At 42.8% G+C, this 19247-nt stretch overlaps 1 protein-coding gene across 2 annotated transcripts in view; it reads right to left on the bottom strand.

Annotated features, from left to right (window-relative positions):
• The window catches only part of sbf2 (SET binding factor 2), a 108183-nt gene that overhangs the window by 12112 nt on the left and 76824 nt on the right, over nt 1-19247 (bottom strand). The window contains exons 20-33 of one of the 2 annotated variants that reach the window (XM_086287810.1): nt 18331-18503; nt 18008-18081; nt 13333-13528; nt 12382-12509; nt 11131-11306; nt 10861-10994; nt 10563-10764; nt 10117-10313; nt 9788-9928; nt 8183-8266; nt 7101-7175; nt 4586-4764; nt 2868-3044; nt 2327-2428 (exon numbers count right to left, since the gene is read on the bottom strand). In XM_086287810.1, the coding sequence (XP_086143936.1) occupies nt 2327-2428; nt 2868-3044; nt 4586-4764; nt 7101-7175; nt 8183-8266; nt 9788-9928; nt 10117-10313; nt 10563-10764; nt 10861-10994; nt 11131-11306; nt 12382-12509; nt 13333-13528; nt 18008-18081; nt 18331-18503 (2038 nt within the window). The remainder of the gene's footprint in view (nt 1-2326; nt 2429-2867; nt 3045-4585; nt 4765-7100; nt 7176-8182; nt 8267-9787; nt 9929-10116; nt 10314-10562; nt 10765-10860; nt 10995-11130; nt 11307-12381; nt 12510-13332; nt 13529-18007; nt 18082-18330; nt 18504-19247) is intronic. The other variant, XM_086287811.1, reaches the window with a different exon arrangement.

Genomic DNA, 19247 nt, shown 5'->3' with positions numbered 1-19247 from the left:
AGCATACAGACTGATGAGCCACAAAGGAGAGGAACCCCCATTCACTCGTATGCTGCTTTAACAGGTACCTCCCACTACAACATCCTCCCCGATGACTGCAGCCTCTTCTAGCAGGACACTGCGCCTCACCACAGACACTAATAAAGGAGGTCTGAGTGGTGATCCCACCTTTAATCTTGGGTTGTTCTGGTGACATGAAGGGCGCCTGATGGCTTTAATGCTGTGCCTGATTTGCCAGTACCTACAACACGACCTACTTTTATTTAATATTTTTATCATATATAAGTTTAAAACCCTTACATTGTGATAAATTAGATGTTGAAACATCTTATCACTAAAGGAAAGTGGCAGCTGTTTCACCACATCTGTGCATATCGTTAGTTTTTTCCACTTGTCATGGATGGTTGCAATTTAACACACTTTAGTTTAAAAAAAGAAATCTGGATGGCATGATTTTGCTTTCTATCCCCCCCTAAAAAAGCTAAATGCAATCTAAAAATGACCCTTCATCTGACAGTGCAATGTTAAAATGATCATCTGCTATCAATAACATTTATATAACGCTGGAGCTTCAGGCACACTTGAGCTCACTCCACGAAACACCAGTTGAGAATCGCTTGTCTACACATGCAATCTGGTTGGCCCACTTCCCTGCCCGCGTCTTCTCCAAGACGGCTAATGAGCCCTGACGCGTGTGGAATGAGCGGGAAGAACAGTGTATGGTTTCCCCGTGGGTTTACAAGAACATCCAGCCCTGAGTGGTAGAAAAAGCCCCCCGCAACCCAGCAATGAAATGAGCCCCCCTGCAGCAGACTGAAGAGTGGATTTAAAAAGCGAGCGCAGAATAAGAGGGGAGAGCGTATAAAGGCAGAATGGCAGAAGACAGGAAGAAGAAACCGAAAAAAAGAAAGAAGCATTCAGAAAGGCAGCGAGGATGGTTCTGCATCCTGCCTGCTGGGTGTCTATGGTCCATGGCAGGAGAGCCAGAGCATATGGAGCCCATTTGCCTGTGCGGGTCGATCTGGACGTGGCGAGTTGGAGCCGGTGGCCCGTGGAGAAAGATGCTCTGGGCCGAACACGTGCCCCGCGTAAGGGATCCACAAATTATACTTTTAAACAGCAGCTCAGGGCTGCACAAACCCCATAAACACATCTGAGGGACACACACTTGCAACACCATACATGTGCACTTTAGCAGGTCAGCATGGAAAATATGAGCTCAGAGAGCAAATATGTGAAGAAAAGCAAAGTTTAGAAGCGAACGGACACCGAGAATTGATCAGGATCTAAACAAACTATGAGTTTTCATGAATTAAATCAGCACAAATCAATGACATAAGGCCTCGAGACTTCAAACATTTTCACTTTATCAACACAGTCGGATCACCAGTCAGTAAACTGAGTGAAACGGCCAGAAGAAGCAGGTGCAGTCTGAACGGATGCCGTGGGTGTCCGTGGGGAATCCTTAAAAATGTGATCAATGTCCAAAAATCACATTTAAGTGTTACAAAACGTGTTTTTTTGCTTTCAGTCTTAATTTGTGAGTCTAGAATGACAGCAGGAGATACATAAGAAGTTCAGAGGTACCCTCTCCCCCTCACATTTAGCCTCTTTTTAAAAAGGATACTCCAAAGCTCTGAAGCACTTTGTTCATCGGAGTCAAAGAGACAACATTGCCGTAATATTGCAAAACACACTGAATTAATAGCTCAGCTGTGTAAAGTGCTTTGAGTAGAGCACTCAGGTGGAGTAGAAAAACGCTAAATTAGAATGAGTCCATTCAGAATATGAATTGAGATTATAAGTAGTACTTTTGAATGATCTCTAGTTTGCCGTGATTGCAGAAGGGTTGATGGCATTCAAAATACCCGCCCTGTGTTTAGCGGTTTAATGACTGTGCGGCTGCATCTGGATCCTTTTTACACCTATGAGTTTGCATTTCTGCGTTTCTTTTCATCCTCGCTGAACACTTTGTCCCCACTTTAGTGCAGATGAGGGCTGATAATGAGAGTTTTTACCCCAGACGCCCTTCCTGATGGGGATCTTTCACTGGTTGGGCAAATATGTAACCCACTACACTTGCAAACAAATGTTAAAAGTTACTCATAATAAAGTAAACTGTCACCTATTTTCTGTTAGTAATTAAACTTTAATAACAACTTTTTAAACTCCAGTTTGTATCTAGAAAATCTATATGTGTGGAAAAATACCTAAAGGACAAATCTTGCACCGTTTTAAACCTCCCTCTGGATATTTTGCCCTTCTTCACATCTGTCCCGTTTTCTTTATGTATTTTTTATGAATGGCGTTGGTGCATTTTTCTCACTTGTGTGGTAATGTCCCAGCCGTCCTCCAGGCTGAGCAGAACAGATGAGCCACTGTCCATAAGCTCCACCAGAAACAGCGCCAGCTGCAGGATCTTCTGAAGCTGCGGGAGGCCAACATATGTGCATGTGAACAAATATGCTAAACACAGACCCAACATTTATCCTCTCTGTGCATATACTGCCATGTTTGGTCTGCCAGTAGACTGCCTTCTTGTTTCTCACAGATAGCATTTGTCAACCGTGTGGAATATGTTCAATTTAAGGCCGCTGGGGGTCAATCAGATAAACAGCAAGATAAGGGGTCTCCTCCCACTGCATCGCTGTAAATCTGTTTCTCTTGGGAAAATGGCTTCAGAGAGGATTCACATAATTTATCCATTATGTGAATCTGATACACAGGATGAAGAGAAAGAGTGGACCGATGGGTCATTCTCACACGCTTTTAAGAGTCAGACTCCCGCGTTAGATCAGATGGTTTCTAGACCTGAATGCTGTCTGTTTGCAGATCATAAAAATGGCATGCTTTGTGTGTTTCATTACCTGCTGGATCCATTCGGAGTCTTCCAAGGCTTTGAGGAAGGAGTCCTCCGAGTCCGACGAGGTGGCGCTTGGAGCACAGGCCCTCAGCAGTTTTTTAAAAGCAGCTTTCACCTGCCGTGTGTCTGCAAAGTCCACTGGCACCAGCTCACAGTTCAGAGAGGAGTCCACTCGGAGGCCCTGCAGACAGAGGAATGTAAATTTCAACTAAGAGAAAAATACAACAGTGTGCGCAAAGTACAAAAAACAGATACAGCACGCCACTAAAAACGCTGCCTTTATATCAAAGTTAAAGGAAATAAAACGGCTCATTTCAGACCGTGGATGAACTGAGGTGCTGAGCGCAGCCCAGTGTGTAATAGATAAGAATTATAAAACTGCGAATCGTGCAAACTGCAGAAGCGCAAGATGTTTTTAGTCGACACGGCTCCTCGGCATGCTTCAACGGTGTGTGAAATATGTTTCTTGATGCGTGAATGAAAAATAGAGAAACAAACTGAACTGTGTGACGCACTCGTGCACTGTCCTGCACTGTGGTGGACTTCGCCTCGCATTTATAGACTTGCCTTTAACCTCTTGCATGCTGTAACTGTTAAAAGGAGGGGAGCAGTGCTGACGTCAGTGGCTTCTCCTGCAGATCAGAAGTCATTCTACTTGTGTCTTATGGATGAAAGAACAGCTAGCCAAGCAGAGATTGCAGACAAGGACACGGGTAGCTGCACACTCCACGGGCGAGAAGTCATTCCTGTTACAGACGCTCACCGTCTGATGACAAAATTTACGTCATTTGGACCCAAAAACAACACCAGCAGACTATCGGACGCCAAAACTATAACACACCTCTCAGAGGCTTTGTATTACAAGTTGTACTGGCACAGGTGAGTCTTTGTAATTGTAGGCTATTTCACTGAATCAGCACACTTGGATTAAAAAAAGTGAAAACTGCATAAATGTATAAGATTAAGTGTTTCTGTGAGTTTAAACACAAACCGTTTCATCAGATGTGCTAGTTTTTGACTTTCTCCTTATAATTCCACATGAATGAAACCAACAATTATCCTTTGATACATCAAACTATTCCTGTGCAAGACAACCTGGCCTGAAAACTCCAGACAAACGGCAATGTTTTACAAATCCATTTTACAGCAAGTAGCATGAGCTAGAAAACCCGTGTCTTGATGCACGCTCAATAATCCAGGTAAGGAAAGTTAATCTGTTCATGTGAACGAAGCGTTTTCAGTGAGAGAAACTGTTCATCCACTCATCCAGGTGACTTCGGTGTGACTGCAGATCCCCCTTAGTCTTATAAACAGCACAGCCTCATTGTCAAAATCTCTGATCAACGGCCACGAATACTATTGACAGAGACTTGTGGCATCACAGGTGAAAGATGGTTCAGTGATGGTCTACGTCACTGAACCATCCATTAACTCCACCTCTACAGACCTTACAACATTTATGTTGCCTCAGAAGTGTTTAATTTAACTATATTTTGACTGCTGGGTCTCTGTTAAAAGTGGTGTTCTACTGGACTTCATTATACCCCTTTACACATCTACTACACCACCACCAATAAAACATAATTTAACACATATGACAGTGTAAGAAACATTATAGGTTTCATAAAAGAGGCCACTGAGTGCAAATATAAAACGATATACTACAACAACTCATAGCAAACATGTCCTCTCAGTCTCCGGCCGCTTTGTTTGCATTCTCACCCTTAGATGTGACTTTTCCCCGAAGATGTAAAGGGCTGCTTGATGTTTGAGGAGTTGAGCCTGCAGACTGTGGCTCCCTGCAGGGGGTGCCAGATCCTTCCCTGCTAGTCTGGCACCCACGTCGGCTGCCAGCGGATGCTGACCGAGTCTGCTGCTGGAGCGCAGGCTGGCCCACATGCCTGCAAACACACACACACGCGAACAGAAGTCACACACACACATGCATGAGCCGGCTAGTTCGAATGCCAGAGATGTACACATGCTGTCAAACAAACTAAGACCGAATGATGAACAGCGCATGACATGCGAGCTACGTTTACATGCACAGCAGTACAACGGCTATTATGTAAACACCTTCATTCCTTCAGTCCATGAACAAAGCGACTGCTCTGAGAGTCGGATGTGCTGGGATATTAGAAGCAGAAGTTGCTGGAATTTTTAGCAAGTCAACAAGTCTAGATGGTGTTTCTCTGAAAACAGCATGCAACGCCTTCCAAGCAGCATGAACCACTGCCAGAAGGACGTGATTTTTCACAATAATCACTTTCAGGCCTTTTTCAGTTGCACTTGCGGAGTTATCAAACCACAACTGTCAGCTGCTGTAGCCGGGTCAATTATACAAGAGCATAAATTGGTGAAGTTTCAGCGACGCCTCGATTCAGCATGTTTAAACCGACGGGCTTCGTAATTAAAGTTTACAATGAAAACCGAACACAAGCTGTCCGTTTTCTTTTCCTTCAGACAAGATCAACAATGTAATTGTTCCCACCTGACTGACATACCTGCTGACTGTTGGTTAGACCTTTTATGATTGAGAGACAAACAGGAAATCAAACCACGTCATCACCACTGCTGGGGTGGTCACTTCTGAAATGTAATAGTTTCCAGATAGTCTGCTTGGCAACTTTTTGAATCAAATTAGTGAAAAATAAAAGTTAATTTCTATTTGAATACCCATCTTAAAAATGTCTCCTCATTAAGCTGCAGTTAAATAAGCTTTGCCCAAAGTTAGAACAGTAATTCTAAATGATTATTTTTCCAGGCTGAAGATGAAATGTAATAAAAAGTACTGCTCTTGTCCTTGACGCGGCTAGCTCGTTTTGACTCTGGTCGCCCAGAACTACGAGCACAGATTTGACCAGTAGACAGAAGGTGATGGAAATCTTAAATCTTAGTAAATACTACTAAACATGAATGAATGAATACAGCCCAGATGTTCAGATGTAAACCCTGTAAACAGATTGTGCATTTTCATACGCAAGCAAGGGCCATTACAGTCTGAGCTCCACTGACAAAATGATTTTACTTTAATTAGATTTAGTTTATTTTATATGTTCGAAAATAACAAAATGAGCACAGAATAGGAAGCCCCAAAATATTGGCCACTGCTGCCGTTGGCGGTGGATTTCCAGGTGTTTGTAAGCAGGGATTGTCAAAATCACTTTAGATTGCGGGCCACATACTTCGATCTAAAGTGGGTCAGACCTGTGAAATTCTCCTTCCTTTCAGTGTAAAGATGTTTAACTACGCATTTAATCCCTGAGGTATCTTAATGTGAGATAAAAGAACTGCAAGTTCAACACTACGTCTAAGAGTTATGAAGAAATGCTGCTGTAGAAAACGAGCGCTTATTTATTTACTAAGAAGTAATTGTGCGAAATTACAGAAAAACTTCTGGTAGGTCCCAGAAAGCCCTCTTAATTATTAAACAGAAACTTTTTGTTAATTCACAGAAAATGCCCTCTTTTAAAAAAATGTGGGCCTATTGTGACAAAAACGAAATGATATTTCTGTATCAGATAGCGACAGGGTCTTTTCTGTCATTTAATTTTAATGTAATTTTTCAAAACCATTGAATGGGCTGGATTGGATTTTTAATCCGGACCTTATGTTTGACACCCCTGCTGTATGATGTTGTGCTCAAATTTGGAGAGAAAAGCATAAAAACCATCATTAACTCCATATTTATTCTATATAAGCGCACTTTATTCCAATTAAAACTACACATAACTAGTTGCTCACACACCACTTGTCTAAACATGCAAAATATCTAAGAATTGTCATCTCAGATCTTTACTCGTCAACTAAATCCTACTCCTTTGAGTCAGGCTTACAGAATATTCAAGCTGTCTTTATTACACTGCAGGATCGCAGGGGCCTCATTTTGTGTGATTCCCGATTTGTTGTGCCATCATAAACAGCTCACCCCCCCCAGCCTTAACTTGCCGCTGACTGACCACAGTTAGTCCTGCTGAGCCAACACATTAACAATGGAAAAGACCACATTAGAGCCACCACTTCGGTTTGTGAAAAACCACAGCTCCCAGAGGAGCGCCCACAAAGTCAGTGAAGATTAGCACTGCGTCCCAGAAGGTCTTTGTGAGGCATTTGCAGCACAGTGCACTGTGACCCTCGGCGCGGTTAGTGAGCATTTGTGTAGGTTAGGAGTGTTAAAGAAGACGAGAGGTGCTGTTATGAGTGCTGGCAGAGGAGAGAAGGAACAATATCACTATACCTTGATTGGGGATTTTCTCCTTACTGGCAGGCTTTTGGTTTGAGTGAGTGAACAGTTTATCTCTGTACTCAAGCACTGGGTGGATGTTTTGTCGAGGAGACAGGGCGAGGGGGTATGGAAAACACAAATCACGTCAACATCAAATGAACCAACACGACCACCAACCCTACCAAAGATTTCAGATTACAGACTAAAACATGCAAATGAGGATCGGCTATTATTTATTCCGAATGATTGAGTGAATGATGGTTGCATGCATGAATAAGATTGTTTGTGGTTTGGTTATAAATGATGGCGTGAAGACAAAAGGCTCGTATTTAAGCTTGTTTTTTGGGGCTTTTGCAGATAACACATGCAAATAAAACAGTAATTAAATTCACATGAAGTTCAAGGCACAGTTTTGCATGGCAAATCCTCTGGATCTTAAGAGAAGACGTTACATAGCGATGGGTTAAGTAAAACCCTGTGTCATCCTTTTAGGGCATTTACAAAAAAAAAAGAAAAAAAAAAGATGACTCACAGTTTCAGCGACGCCTTAAAATATTTGACCTTCATCTGACTAACACGTCGGACACTTTGTTTCCAAGAAATCACATTCCAGTTCGAGCACTCATCGCGATGTGTCAGCTTTGACGGTACATTAAGCTTTTATTTGATAAGTTACAATAATGCTAACGTGGCAAGAAATACGGGTCACAGTTAATGCAGTTAATGTAGCCCCAAGTTTCTCTTATGAGATATAAATCCTTAAATTTCACATAATTATATTTCTTGAAGTTGAAATTGGATGCACGTTTATAGCTATAAGGTACAGATGGCCCCAAAGATAACCAGCAAATAGCTGCTTGATGCTTTCAGTCTGGGGAGTAATGCTTCAGAGGTTACCCAACACTCATAATGTACGCTGTAATCACAACTCCTTAAAGTATGGTGTGTCTGAAGAGATGCAGAAAGCACAAATCCCTGTTTGCTCACTTTCTTTCAAATAACTATGTAATTGTAACAGTTCTGGTGTTTCATATTTCACCAGGCAGCAAGGACGCACATGAAGTGCCAAGCAGGAAACAGAGAAAACCACTCACCTCCTCGAGTAAAGCTGTTTGAGAATGGGATGTCTAAATGGACAGGAGCCATCTTTGGCATCCTGGATATTCTCCTTTCACTGCCTGGAAAACATTCACACAGCACACAGGTGTCCATTACAAACACACGGAGTAAACAGTGAGACACGAGTGAGATCTAAGAAACTAAATCAAATTTGATTTTAGGATCACTCATTGTAGCAACTTTTGATCAGACTTAAATCCCAGTTTTCCCATTAAGAACCATCAATGTGACCCGGGTTATTTAAACACATGAAAATTCAGTTAAATCGTAAGCATGCACAGGATTTGTGCTTGTGTGTGTGTGTGTGCGTGTGTGTGTATAGAGTTTATTCAGGATACAGGCAGAAGGAGGTGAAGTCAGAGGAGATGGATTGGGTGGTCAGTGACCTCAGGCTGTCCTTTGATTCTTACACAACCTTTCATTGTACAAAATTTCCTTCTTAATTTCAATAAATATCACACTCTGTAATGCTCCCATACAGTCACTCTCCCCTATTGCACTCATACACACACAAAGATAAGGTGGTAAAAAAATAACTGCTGACCAGAGCGAACACAGAAAGGAAGAGAATGACTACCTGAGAAAAAAAACACACAGAGCCGCAGAAAACTAAAATAACTTTGTGGAGTGCAAGTCTGCAGTTTTTCTGAAGACGTGAACTCTGCATGGCCTCTTGTCCCTTTTGAAACGAACTTGTTCCCCCCGCCCCAAGAAAAAAAAATTGTAGTACAATTATGGTCAGTGTAACGGAGCAATAAACGCTGTAAAGCGGCATACTGTAAAGTTGTCTGATATAAGGTAGCAATCAATTTTTGCAAGTTGGATTTACTGGAGATTTACACGACTTGATGGTGGAGGTCAGCCACAACCCGAGTAAAAGGTTGTGCTCTTTCTCATGCCCTACAGTTTGACCAACAGCCTTTAACGTTCACTGATAACACTGATGGCAGCCGTCCATTTATTGTACATGTCCTCATTTCAGGCACTCGGCACAGATCATGGGTGTGCCTTTGTGGGAAAATGGAATGAGAGAGACGTCGTCGGTGTTTGACTTACGACGAAGATTTAAGGCTCAGAAATCAAAAGAACAGAAGCATTTTGTCTCCACTAAGTCAGAGACTGAAACAGGAAAAGGAGTCAGATTCTCACATCACTGAGAATACTGAGAGAAGTTTGAAAAAGCCTCGCTGTTGCCAATCTTAAAATTGTGAAACCACAGGAATGTTCGGCCTAAAAGTTGGAACCAGTGAGTCCGTGGTGATGAAAGGAGCTACCTCAAAAAAATGTAAAGATAGTTCTCAGATAGAGTTCACAGATTATAGCTACCACTAATTTCTTCCCATGGAAATGGTCAATATACTATTCTTTGGTTCTAAAATTGATGAAAATGTGGGCTGAAAAATACATTAAGAATAAAACATGCAAACCACGGCATAACTGGGACTGGGTCTACCATCAGCACAGTGGACAGAAAGTAGGAGATGCATTTTAACAAATACCAACACGAATCATTATGAACCTTTATGGTGTTTGTGAGACATAAAATATACAGTGAACATTACAATCTTCTTGAAGTGTACCTGGTGAGAGGCCTATCAGGGAGCGGTTGGTCAGGGTGTTGTTTCCATTCATTTTAAAGTAGATCGGGATGGAGTCCAGAATAGCCTGCAGGTACTTCTCCTGTTCAAGACTACTGGATGAATCTGAGGATGAGGCAGGGGCTAAAAAGAGAAAAAAAGTGAATGACTTCTATAATAAAAGCTGTTTGAATAACAGACTTTGTGATAAGTTTTATAAGGAAGATTTATATGAACATTAAAAATTTTTTTTTTTTCCACTAGTTGCTTCATCAGAAAACCTGTAATCATTTACAAACAGAACATCTGTGCCTGTCAGCACGTAAGCACACCTGTTGAGGACGGGTTCTGCGACTTGAACAGCCCCACTACACTCTTGCCATGAAAGCCTCCTGAGCGGAGCAGAACGGCTTTGGTGCGCGGGTGTTTCCAGCACACAACAGGCAGACGGTTGTGTCTGAAGCAACGGGCTACTTTGTGTAAACCGCTGTCCTGTACAGCCTGAGGAACAACCAGCAGTCCCGGGTAGCTGTCACAGAGAGAGAAAGTGTTAACATCTGTCTAACATCGGTGAGCTGCTGCAAAGCCACACAAATATGACCGCAATTAAAAAGCCTCCTGCAGAAGTTTGTGTTTTTGCACACAGATAAGAACAATAATTCAGTCAAACATCCCCTCCGCAGGCCTTTTGAGATTCTCAGGCTTGCCTACTTATGAAATCGGTGACATCAGCACATGTAGGGTAAATAAGACAACCTCTAGGCGAGAGGCGGTGTACCTGCGGCACAGCGAGTAGAGTCTGTTCACGGCCGTGATCCTGAACTGCTCGCCGGACTTGGAGCGGGACGAGTTGGCGGTGATGGTGCCCATTCCCAGACGCTGGTAGTCACGGAAGCACGACTGCTCCACAAGCTGCTCCATGGTGGACTTCTCCGAAGCTCTCAAAGTGCTGCTGGGTGGCGGCTCACCATCGTCCGATACTACAACACAAACAGCATTTTCTTCAGTTTGTTTTTCCCCCCTTTCCCATTCTTCCACGTCCAAAAGTCACCACATTAAAATATGTCGCTTCTCACTTGAAATATCGTCATCTTCATGCCAGGTCATTCTGCTGCCTCTGTCATTCTTCTTCAGCGAGGGCTGGCTACCTCGGCCCATGGTGATCTTTCCAGCCCTCTTTGCTCCCTTGACAATCGTCTTTGACAGTGTTCTGCGAGGAGTACAGAGCAGAAATGATTTACTGTGGCATCAAAACCCACTCATAACAATATCTCAGATAACCATGTGTGAGACTGTGTGATTCATGCACGGAAACAACGCTCGGTGAGCTGGCACGCACTACAAACCTGAACCCAGTGTTTCTCTCTTTTTGCTTTGGAAGGATTAGCTGAGGTGCTGTTTGTCCTGCAGCAAATGCAAAGGAGCTGAAGATGGACTGTGGGTAGCGGATTCTCTGCAGGTGCTTCCTGAAGATCTCCACCATCTCTGAGCTCACCTCCTCATCAAAAGCCACTTTAATCAGCTGCAAAAGACAGTTGGTTAAACAGACTGCTTAATCACACAAGCAACGATTCAAATACAGCATTTCAAGTGCAAACTGCAACGGTGAAAGATGAAGCAAAAAATGCTGCTTTATCATTTATGTTTACTCCAACAAGGACCTCAATTTACAAGAAGAACTTCAGGTTGTATTAAAAAAAAGAGGTAAAACGAGCAACTGAGACCATAAACTCACGAGGAAAGAGTGACAATGACACTAATCTGACCTAAGTTCAGTCAGTGCACTTAACCTCTAGACCATGTTTGTGCTGTTTGTGCCTTTGGGGCCATTTTAAATACATAATCTTACACATAATACGGACTGCTGTGTGTTTACTTGAACTAAGAATCCACCCCAGAAGTTGTGCTTTAGTTTTGGTGAATAAAATTTTATTATTTAGCACTAATTAACTGTAATTGCACTTTGATAACCAAGCTACGGAGAGTTATTTAACTTCTCATACATATCTGGTGACTTCTGGCTCCAACACAGAACAAAATGCCAAAAGACCAAAAATGCATGCCACCACAAACCAATCAATGGATGATGTCACAGTGTTTTTTATACGGTGGGGCATCGTGACGCACTTCGGCAAGTTGATTTAAGAGATTTGCTCATCTGTACCAATCTGCCCACATATGGTTTCTGCACAGACACATACACGCACAGAACAGCACAATAAAAACTGTAGAGATGGCCAAGTGACCCGCACTCACTTCCATCATCCCTGGCAGTAAAAAGACAGGAATGAGCCATAAAATTTTTACAACGGTACATCCAAAGAGTAAAAACACATGCTTGGCTGAAAATTATAATGATGTGCCACACCGAATGTTACGGTGTAATTAGTTGTCCAATCTTTTAGTTTGTGATGTGCTTCTTTTTTTTTTAGAATCTTTTGCAGCTCACCGAGTAACGAACGAGATCCAGTTCATAAAATAATGTGAAATAATATTTGAGTACCACATATTAAGCTTCAGGCTTCATCCTCTCCCAACCAAGCAATTGAACATCGTGTATTCATGCTAATTTGAGAGAAGCGTGCTTCAGTGTCTACCTGAAACGTTGCAGAGCGGAGCTGCAGGCCTTCCTGCATGTTCTGCTGCAGCTGGTTCTGGATGCTGATCTTCTTCTCTTTGGTCAGAGTGGACACTGGGAAAGCTCTGATCACTGCCTGCTCCCCCACTGCATACAAACACACCAGCATCTTGTTATTATACATACAACCCCAATACTGCATGCCCATGATGTTCAGTCCCTCAGGTGCATTAATGCCGATGGCAGCTAACATATCTGGACAGGTGCCATCCGTGCTGAAAGGTATATACAGGTTTTAGAGCAACATATGCTCCGATCCAGAGTACATATTTTTCAGGGAACACTAAACTGCTTCTATTACAAAAACATGGCTTCATGGTAAAAGACGTGTGTGCTGAACTGGCTTGCCTGCAGTCCAGACCTTTCACCAAGTGAAAACATTTGGTGCATCATCAAATGAAAGAAGACAAAGAAGACCCAGGACTGCTGAGCAGCTAGAAGGTTATATCAGACAACAATGGGACAACATTCCTCTTCCAAAAGTTCAGGAGCTGCTCTCCTCAGTTCCCAGACATTTATGGATTCAATTAGATTCAGTTCAGTTTTATTTATATACCAATGAATCACCACAACAGTTGCCTCAATGCTCTGTGGTTAAAAGAAGAGTGGATGCTACACAGTGATTTCTTGAGACATGTTGCTGCCATCAAATTCAGATTCAGTCTTTTTAAACATTTGATGTTTTTTTATGTTCTGTTGTGATTAAAATACGAGATTAAGAAATTTGTAAATCACTGCATTCTGCTTACATTTTAAACAGCGTCTCAACTCATCAGGATTTGGGTTAGTATCCGATGCCCCTTACTGACAAAACAGACTTTTGCTTTTTTAGTTTAACACTGAAAATTAGCCAATAAAAACAAAACATATGAGTATTTTTCCATTTTATTGAGACTGTTTTTGTACTCACCCAGTGGATCATGTGGGATGCCTTTAAAGATGACGCGGTACGTGGTGAGAAACAGAGCTCCCTCTGCTGGCAAGATGTGCGGGCCCCCAAGGAGGCCCCCTGTGGCCTCCTCCCTGCCATTGGGGTCCAGAAGCACCCGCAGCCCCTCCGCAACCAACTCTTCTCCAGGAAGCAGCGCTGGACGCAGAATCTTAGGCTGAAAGGTAAAAGCATAATAACCCATCACGTCTACAAACACATGCGAGATCCAATTTAGACATTTTTCATTGACAACAAGGTGCTCAAAATTAAGCGCATGTGCGTCACTGAAATCAATTTGTCTTCATAATGTCAAATCACAGCACCGCATGAATTTCTTGGACAAACTTAAGCTACGCACAAACGTCATCATTGAATAAAAAAGAAAAAACACCCCACACATCTTGCAAGCACACTAGTCATCAAACGGCGTTCAGAAATTAAACATCCAACAAAAACAAATTCCTACTCTCTGCGGAGGCCAATTTACCATTTCTACTCTCCTGAAAAACTCATGATCTACTTTTTAAGTGAAAATGTTTCTGTTTTATGCAGCTCACTGAACCGAGTAAGGACTGGTTTTCACTTTATGTCCTCAACATCTGGAAACTGACTGATGTTCTATAGGTGAAAAAAAGTGCATCACAACAGACCTTTGTAATCATATAATTCAAAAAGCAGCTGATACACAGTACATTCTGTTCCCTCTTTTAATCATTTTGCAATAAAAAACAACAACAATAAAAAGGTGCACTAATGTTACGTTGGAACACATACTTGTATAAGCGGCGTCTTTTAACAGTAAATACCTTACATTTTTGTGCGAATGCTGATTCAGCTGCAATGGCTGAAATTAGTTTCGGTTTAAACTCGCTTTCCCAGAGACGCATGCGACTGACTCATGTCTTTGTTTCGCAATTTGCTTGATAATTAACTGGCTGCCGAGTATCTACTAAAGCAGTATCTACTATACAGTGGGGCAAAAAAGTATTTAGTCAGCCACCGATTGTGCAAGTTCCCCCACTTAAAATGATGACAGAGGTCAGTAATTTGCACCAGAGGTACACTTCAACTGTGAGAGACAGAATGTGAAAAAAAAATCCATGAATCCACATGGTAGGATTTGTAAAGAATTTATTCGTAAATGAGGGTGGAAAATAAGTATTTGGTCACCTCAAACAAGGAAAATCTCTGGCTCTCACAGACCTGTAACGTCTTCTGTAAGAAGCTTTTCTGTCCCCCACTCGTTACCTGTATGAATGGCACCTGTTTGAACTCATCATCTGTATAAAAGACACCTGTCCACAGCCTCAAACAGTCAGACTCCAAACTCCGCCATGGCCAAGACCAAAGAGCTTTCGAAGGACACCAGGAAAAGTATTGTAGACCTGCACCAGACTGGGAAGAGTGAATCTACAATAGGCAAGCAGCTTGGTGTGAAAAAATCAACTGTGGGAGCAATCATCAGAAAATGGAAGACATACAAGACCACTGATAATCTCCCTCGATCTGGGGCTCCACGCAAGATCTCATCCCGTGGGGTCAAAATGATCATGAGAACGGTGAGCAAAGATCCCAGAACCACACGGGGGGACCTGGTGAATGACCTGCAGAGAGCTGGGACCAAAGTAACAAAGGTCACCATCAGTAACACACTACAACGGCAGGGAATCAAATCCCGCAGTGCCAGACGTGTTCCGCTGCTGAAGCCAGTGCATGTCCAGGCCCGTCTGAAGTTTGCCAGAGAGCACATGGATGATACAGCAGAGGATTGGGAGAATGTCATGTGGTCAGATGAAACCAAAGTAGAACTTTTTGGTATAAACTCAACTCGTCGTGTTTGGAGGAAGAAGAATACTGAGTTGCATCCCAAGAACACCATACCTACTGTGAAGCATGGGGGTGGAAACATCATGCTATGGGGCTGTCTTTCTGCCAAGGGGACAGGACGACTGATCCGTGTTAAGGACAGAATGAATGGGGCCATGTATCGTGAGATTTTGAGCCAAAACCTCCTTCCATCAGTGAGAACTTTGAAGATGAAACGAGGCTGGGTCTTCCAACATGACAATGATCCAAAACACACTGCCCGGGCAACAAAGGAGTGGCTCCGTAAGAAGCATTTGAAAGTCCTGGAGTGGCCTAGCCAGTCTCCAGACCTCAACCCCATAGAAAATCTGTGGCGGGAGTTGAAAGTCCGTGTTGCTCGGCGACAGCCCCAAAACATCACTGCTCTCGAGAAGATCTGCATGGAGGAATGGGCCAAAATACCAGCTACTGTGTGTGCAAACCTGGTAAAGACCTATAATAAACGTTTGACCTCTGTTATTGCCAACAAAGGTTATGTTACAAAGTATTGAGTTGTATTTTTGTTATTGACCAAATACTTATTTTCCACCCTGATTTACGAATAAATTCTTTACAAATCCTACCATGTGGATTCATGGCTTTTTTTTTCACATTCTGTCTCTCACAGTTGAAGTGTACCTCTGGTGCAAATTACTGACCTCTGTCATCATTTTAGGTGGGGGAACTTGCACAATCGGTGGCTGACTAAATACTTTTTTGCCCCACTGTAAGTCAACAGTCAGGTCTGCACCCTGCGCTGCTTCGGCTCCTTCTGGCCTCCACAGTCAGCAGAAACACTCAGTTGTTCCATTGTCACAAATCGAGGAGGGACGTTAGATCATTCACAACATTTCCCATTAAGGCCACACCTGACCTGTGGGAACGAAGCTCCAGCCAGGAGATAATAGCTTCTTGTCCTCGAATGAACAGCGAGACCAAGAAGAAAGTCCCTCTGCACCTCATTACTGCTGCGAGCTCGGCTGCTTATTGTTGCTGCACCTTAAAAGCATGCACTGCTTTCCTTCTTTAGGGTTATTGCTGCCATTACTACTATTCAGACTTGTCACAAAGCCAGAGTCGGTGTTGTTTACACACTTTCAGCATGTTTTGGCATGATGCTCGCAGCCCAAGATGGAAGCCTTATCCGACACATAAACATGTGAGTAGCTAACCAAAAGCTGCAGCAGACAGACAGCTCTCCGCTGTGTCCAGGTTGCTCCCTAAGCAGCATTGGCATAATGTTTTAATGCATGTATAATTGTGTGATTTATCAAAAGCTGGCAGGCGTGTGGTAGAGCGAGGTCCAAAAGACTAAGTGGTAAAATATGAAAGCGTGATGATATCTGGAAAACACTGGATGACATTAGCTGGATGCAGAGTTGCAGCAAACCAGACCAAACTGAGCACGTGGACTAAACTAAGAGACATGAGTAAAAGTCTTCATTAAGTCAACAGTGCAGAAGAATACAGTGTTTAAAATTAGTCTGTGGTTGTCTGTGTTAGCTCTGCACAGACTGAAGACCTTTCATCCTGTTTCAGCTATAGCATGCTCCCCTCTGTAACCCCGATTTAGATAAGCGGAGGAGGACAATGGACTGGATGGATGGAAGCATTATGTCAAGTAATCCAGATTTATTTTTCTCAGTTATCAATAAAGCATAGAGTATATATATAAAATATAACCATCGCCACAGTAAATGGTAAATGGACTGATTCTCTCACCCATTCACACAAGCACTTTCTTCTATGCTTTTAAGCGCTTTCTAGCTAACATTCACGCACATTCATACCCTGATGGATGCATCGGAAAGCAACATGGGGTTAGTATCTTGCTCAAGGATATTTGGCATGCAGAGCGGGGGAGCCAGGGATCAAACCACCAACCTTCCGATCAGTAGATGACCTCCTCTACCTCCTGAGCTACAGCCATAGTGACGTCAGCTATTAACCATGGCGGGGCAGAGCTCACTAAGAAACCAGACACGCCATCAGGAAAGTGTTTACTGAGGTCTTAAACAAGTAGCAGTCGATAGACTTTTGTACAATTTGATTTTATTTTGCAATCAAAAGATTCACCCCCTGCTGGCCAGTGGTGAAACTGCAGGATTTAAGGAAGGCTATACCCATCTTTTAAATACAGTCTATGACATAGAACCAGATGCCTCAGATGTGATCTGCTTTTTCATATTTGCCTGTTCAACGAGTTCTTTTGGAATATAACTTTTAGCTTGCGCCTGTTGTTAGATGATAAGTATGTGATGAAAACTTAAATTAACAAACTATGAAAGCGAATTTTTAAGTGTGTTACCAGTGGACTCCTCACCCATTTGTAGTAACTTGCAATAATATGGGTCAAGTTCTCTATAGGTTATTATTATAAATGGAATGAAATGGATCTAAAAAAAAGGTCTGCCCCAATTGATCTAAGGCTTGGCTATTAGACAGATGACTCTAGGCTTTCTCCTGGAAACTACTTGATCAGTTTTCCCCCCTAATTGTACTGTCATTAACTTTGAATGTGCTAACTAAGGCCTGCACAGTGTGAGCTGTAGCTCTTGGGTCTTTTGCACTCTCTCTGAGCATTGCTTTGTCTGAATCAACTGCTGATGATCAATTAATCAAGTGCATTTGATTAGCAGCATCTGGCTGCTGTTTACCCTCCTAATTCCTATGGAGGCAGTAAAAGTGTATTTAGTTTTAATCATTTGAAGACTTTTTCATGTGAATGTAGCTGCATAAATACTGTATATACAGCTGCTGGGTCTATGTAGCATAGAGTCCCAGCAGCTTAGTGAGAAACAGCACTCACCTTCTGAATAGGAGGTAACCTCCTGCTCTCGCGGTGAACCGCCTCCAGCGCCTCAATCTGCATAGCTACAATGCCTGTAGGTCAGAAGCTGGGGTCAGTTACCATGTGTACACACACACACACACACACACACACATGCATGTGTGTGCTTTCTATCAGGATGTGTATTTACAGGTTTTGACATGCCAGGAGTTTAATGAGCTCACAGGCCTCTGTTGCTGTTGGCCTGAGCTGAGAAAACACAAATCGAAGGTTTTACTCTGAATACAGCTGAGGGAATCAGGGTGGTGACAGAGAGTGAATAAATACAGTTAGTGCTGTACCTGGGATCATGCTGTGCAGGCTCTTAATGTGCTCCTGTGTCACGCCGCTCTCTGTGCACACCTTATCGATGAAGCGGGCCACAAACCGAACCACAGAGTTGGCGACGTCGCTGTTTTCCGAGTCCTCAAACCCACTTTCAGTATCAAAGCTCTCTGCCACACTGCCAGCAATGCTGCAAACACACACGATGACACAATGAAAATGAGAAAGGTCAAGCCACCATGCCCAGGAGGAGATCTGATCCTAGATGTGAGAGTTGTGTGCTGACAGACATGGATTTAAACATGCACTGTGCTAAAGAGCAGTGAAGGTGAGAGTGATTTGCAGCCTGGCATGAGCTGAGTGCTGATGCCTGGATCGCTGGCTCAGACTCTATTATCCAAGGAGAATGTTTCACATGAGAAACTGATGCAACTTTCCTTTTGGATGCACAAATACTAAGTGATGAAATCCAAATGTCCTCTGTGGGAAGCAAACATGTCTGGGGTGAAAGCAAAAGAAATTGAAAGAACTTTTCCACATAAATACATTCTTGGCTGCAGCTTTTCTCTCATCTTATTATAAATAGAAACAAAACACATTATAAAATAGCGACATTGTGTTCTTGTGCAATTAGGAACAAAATATAAAAAACTGCAAAAAGCTACATCCTACACCCTTCGGTTTTCAGGGCAAGACATTTAAGGAGGGGATCTTCCCCTGTTTAATTGTCTCCACAGTTGGTATAGAACATAGGAAATCACTCCCACTCTTAATTTGTTTGGTTTGGGTAAGTACAGCGTAGCTCCAGTATAAGACAACCTGATGGTTTTAAAGTTTCCAGCAGAAGTAAATGAGCCGCACACTTGTTTCGTGCAGTAGCGATGTGAGCCCACAGGATGGATGTGGTCCGGAAACAGAAGGGGAGCTGCGATCC

The sequence above is a fragment of the Aulonocara sp. 'chitande type north' Nkhata Bay genome, linkage group LG1 (assembly GCF_057382095.1).
Source record: "Aulonocara sp. 'chitande type north' Nkhata Bay isolate Kocher_YH1m ecotype deep benthic linkage group LG1, A_spYH_male_GT1.1, whole genome shotgun sequence".
Classification (NCBI taxonomy): Eukaryota; Metazoa; Chordata; class Actinopteri; order Cichliformes; family Cichlidae; genus Aulonocara; species Aulonocara sp. 'chitande type north' Nkhata Bay.
The sequence above is the reverse complement of the archived record's forward strand: the minus strand, read 5'-3'. Positions and strand labels throughout refer to the sequence as shown.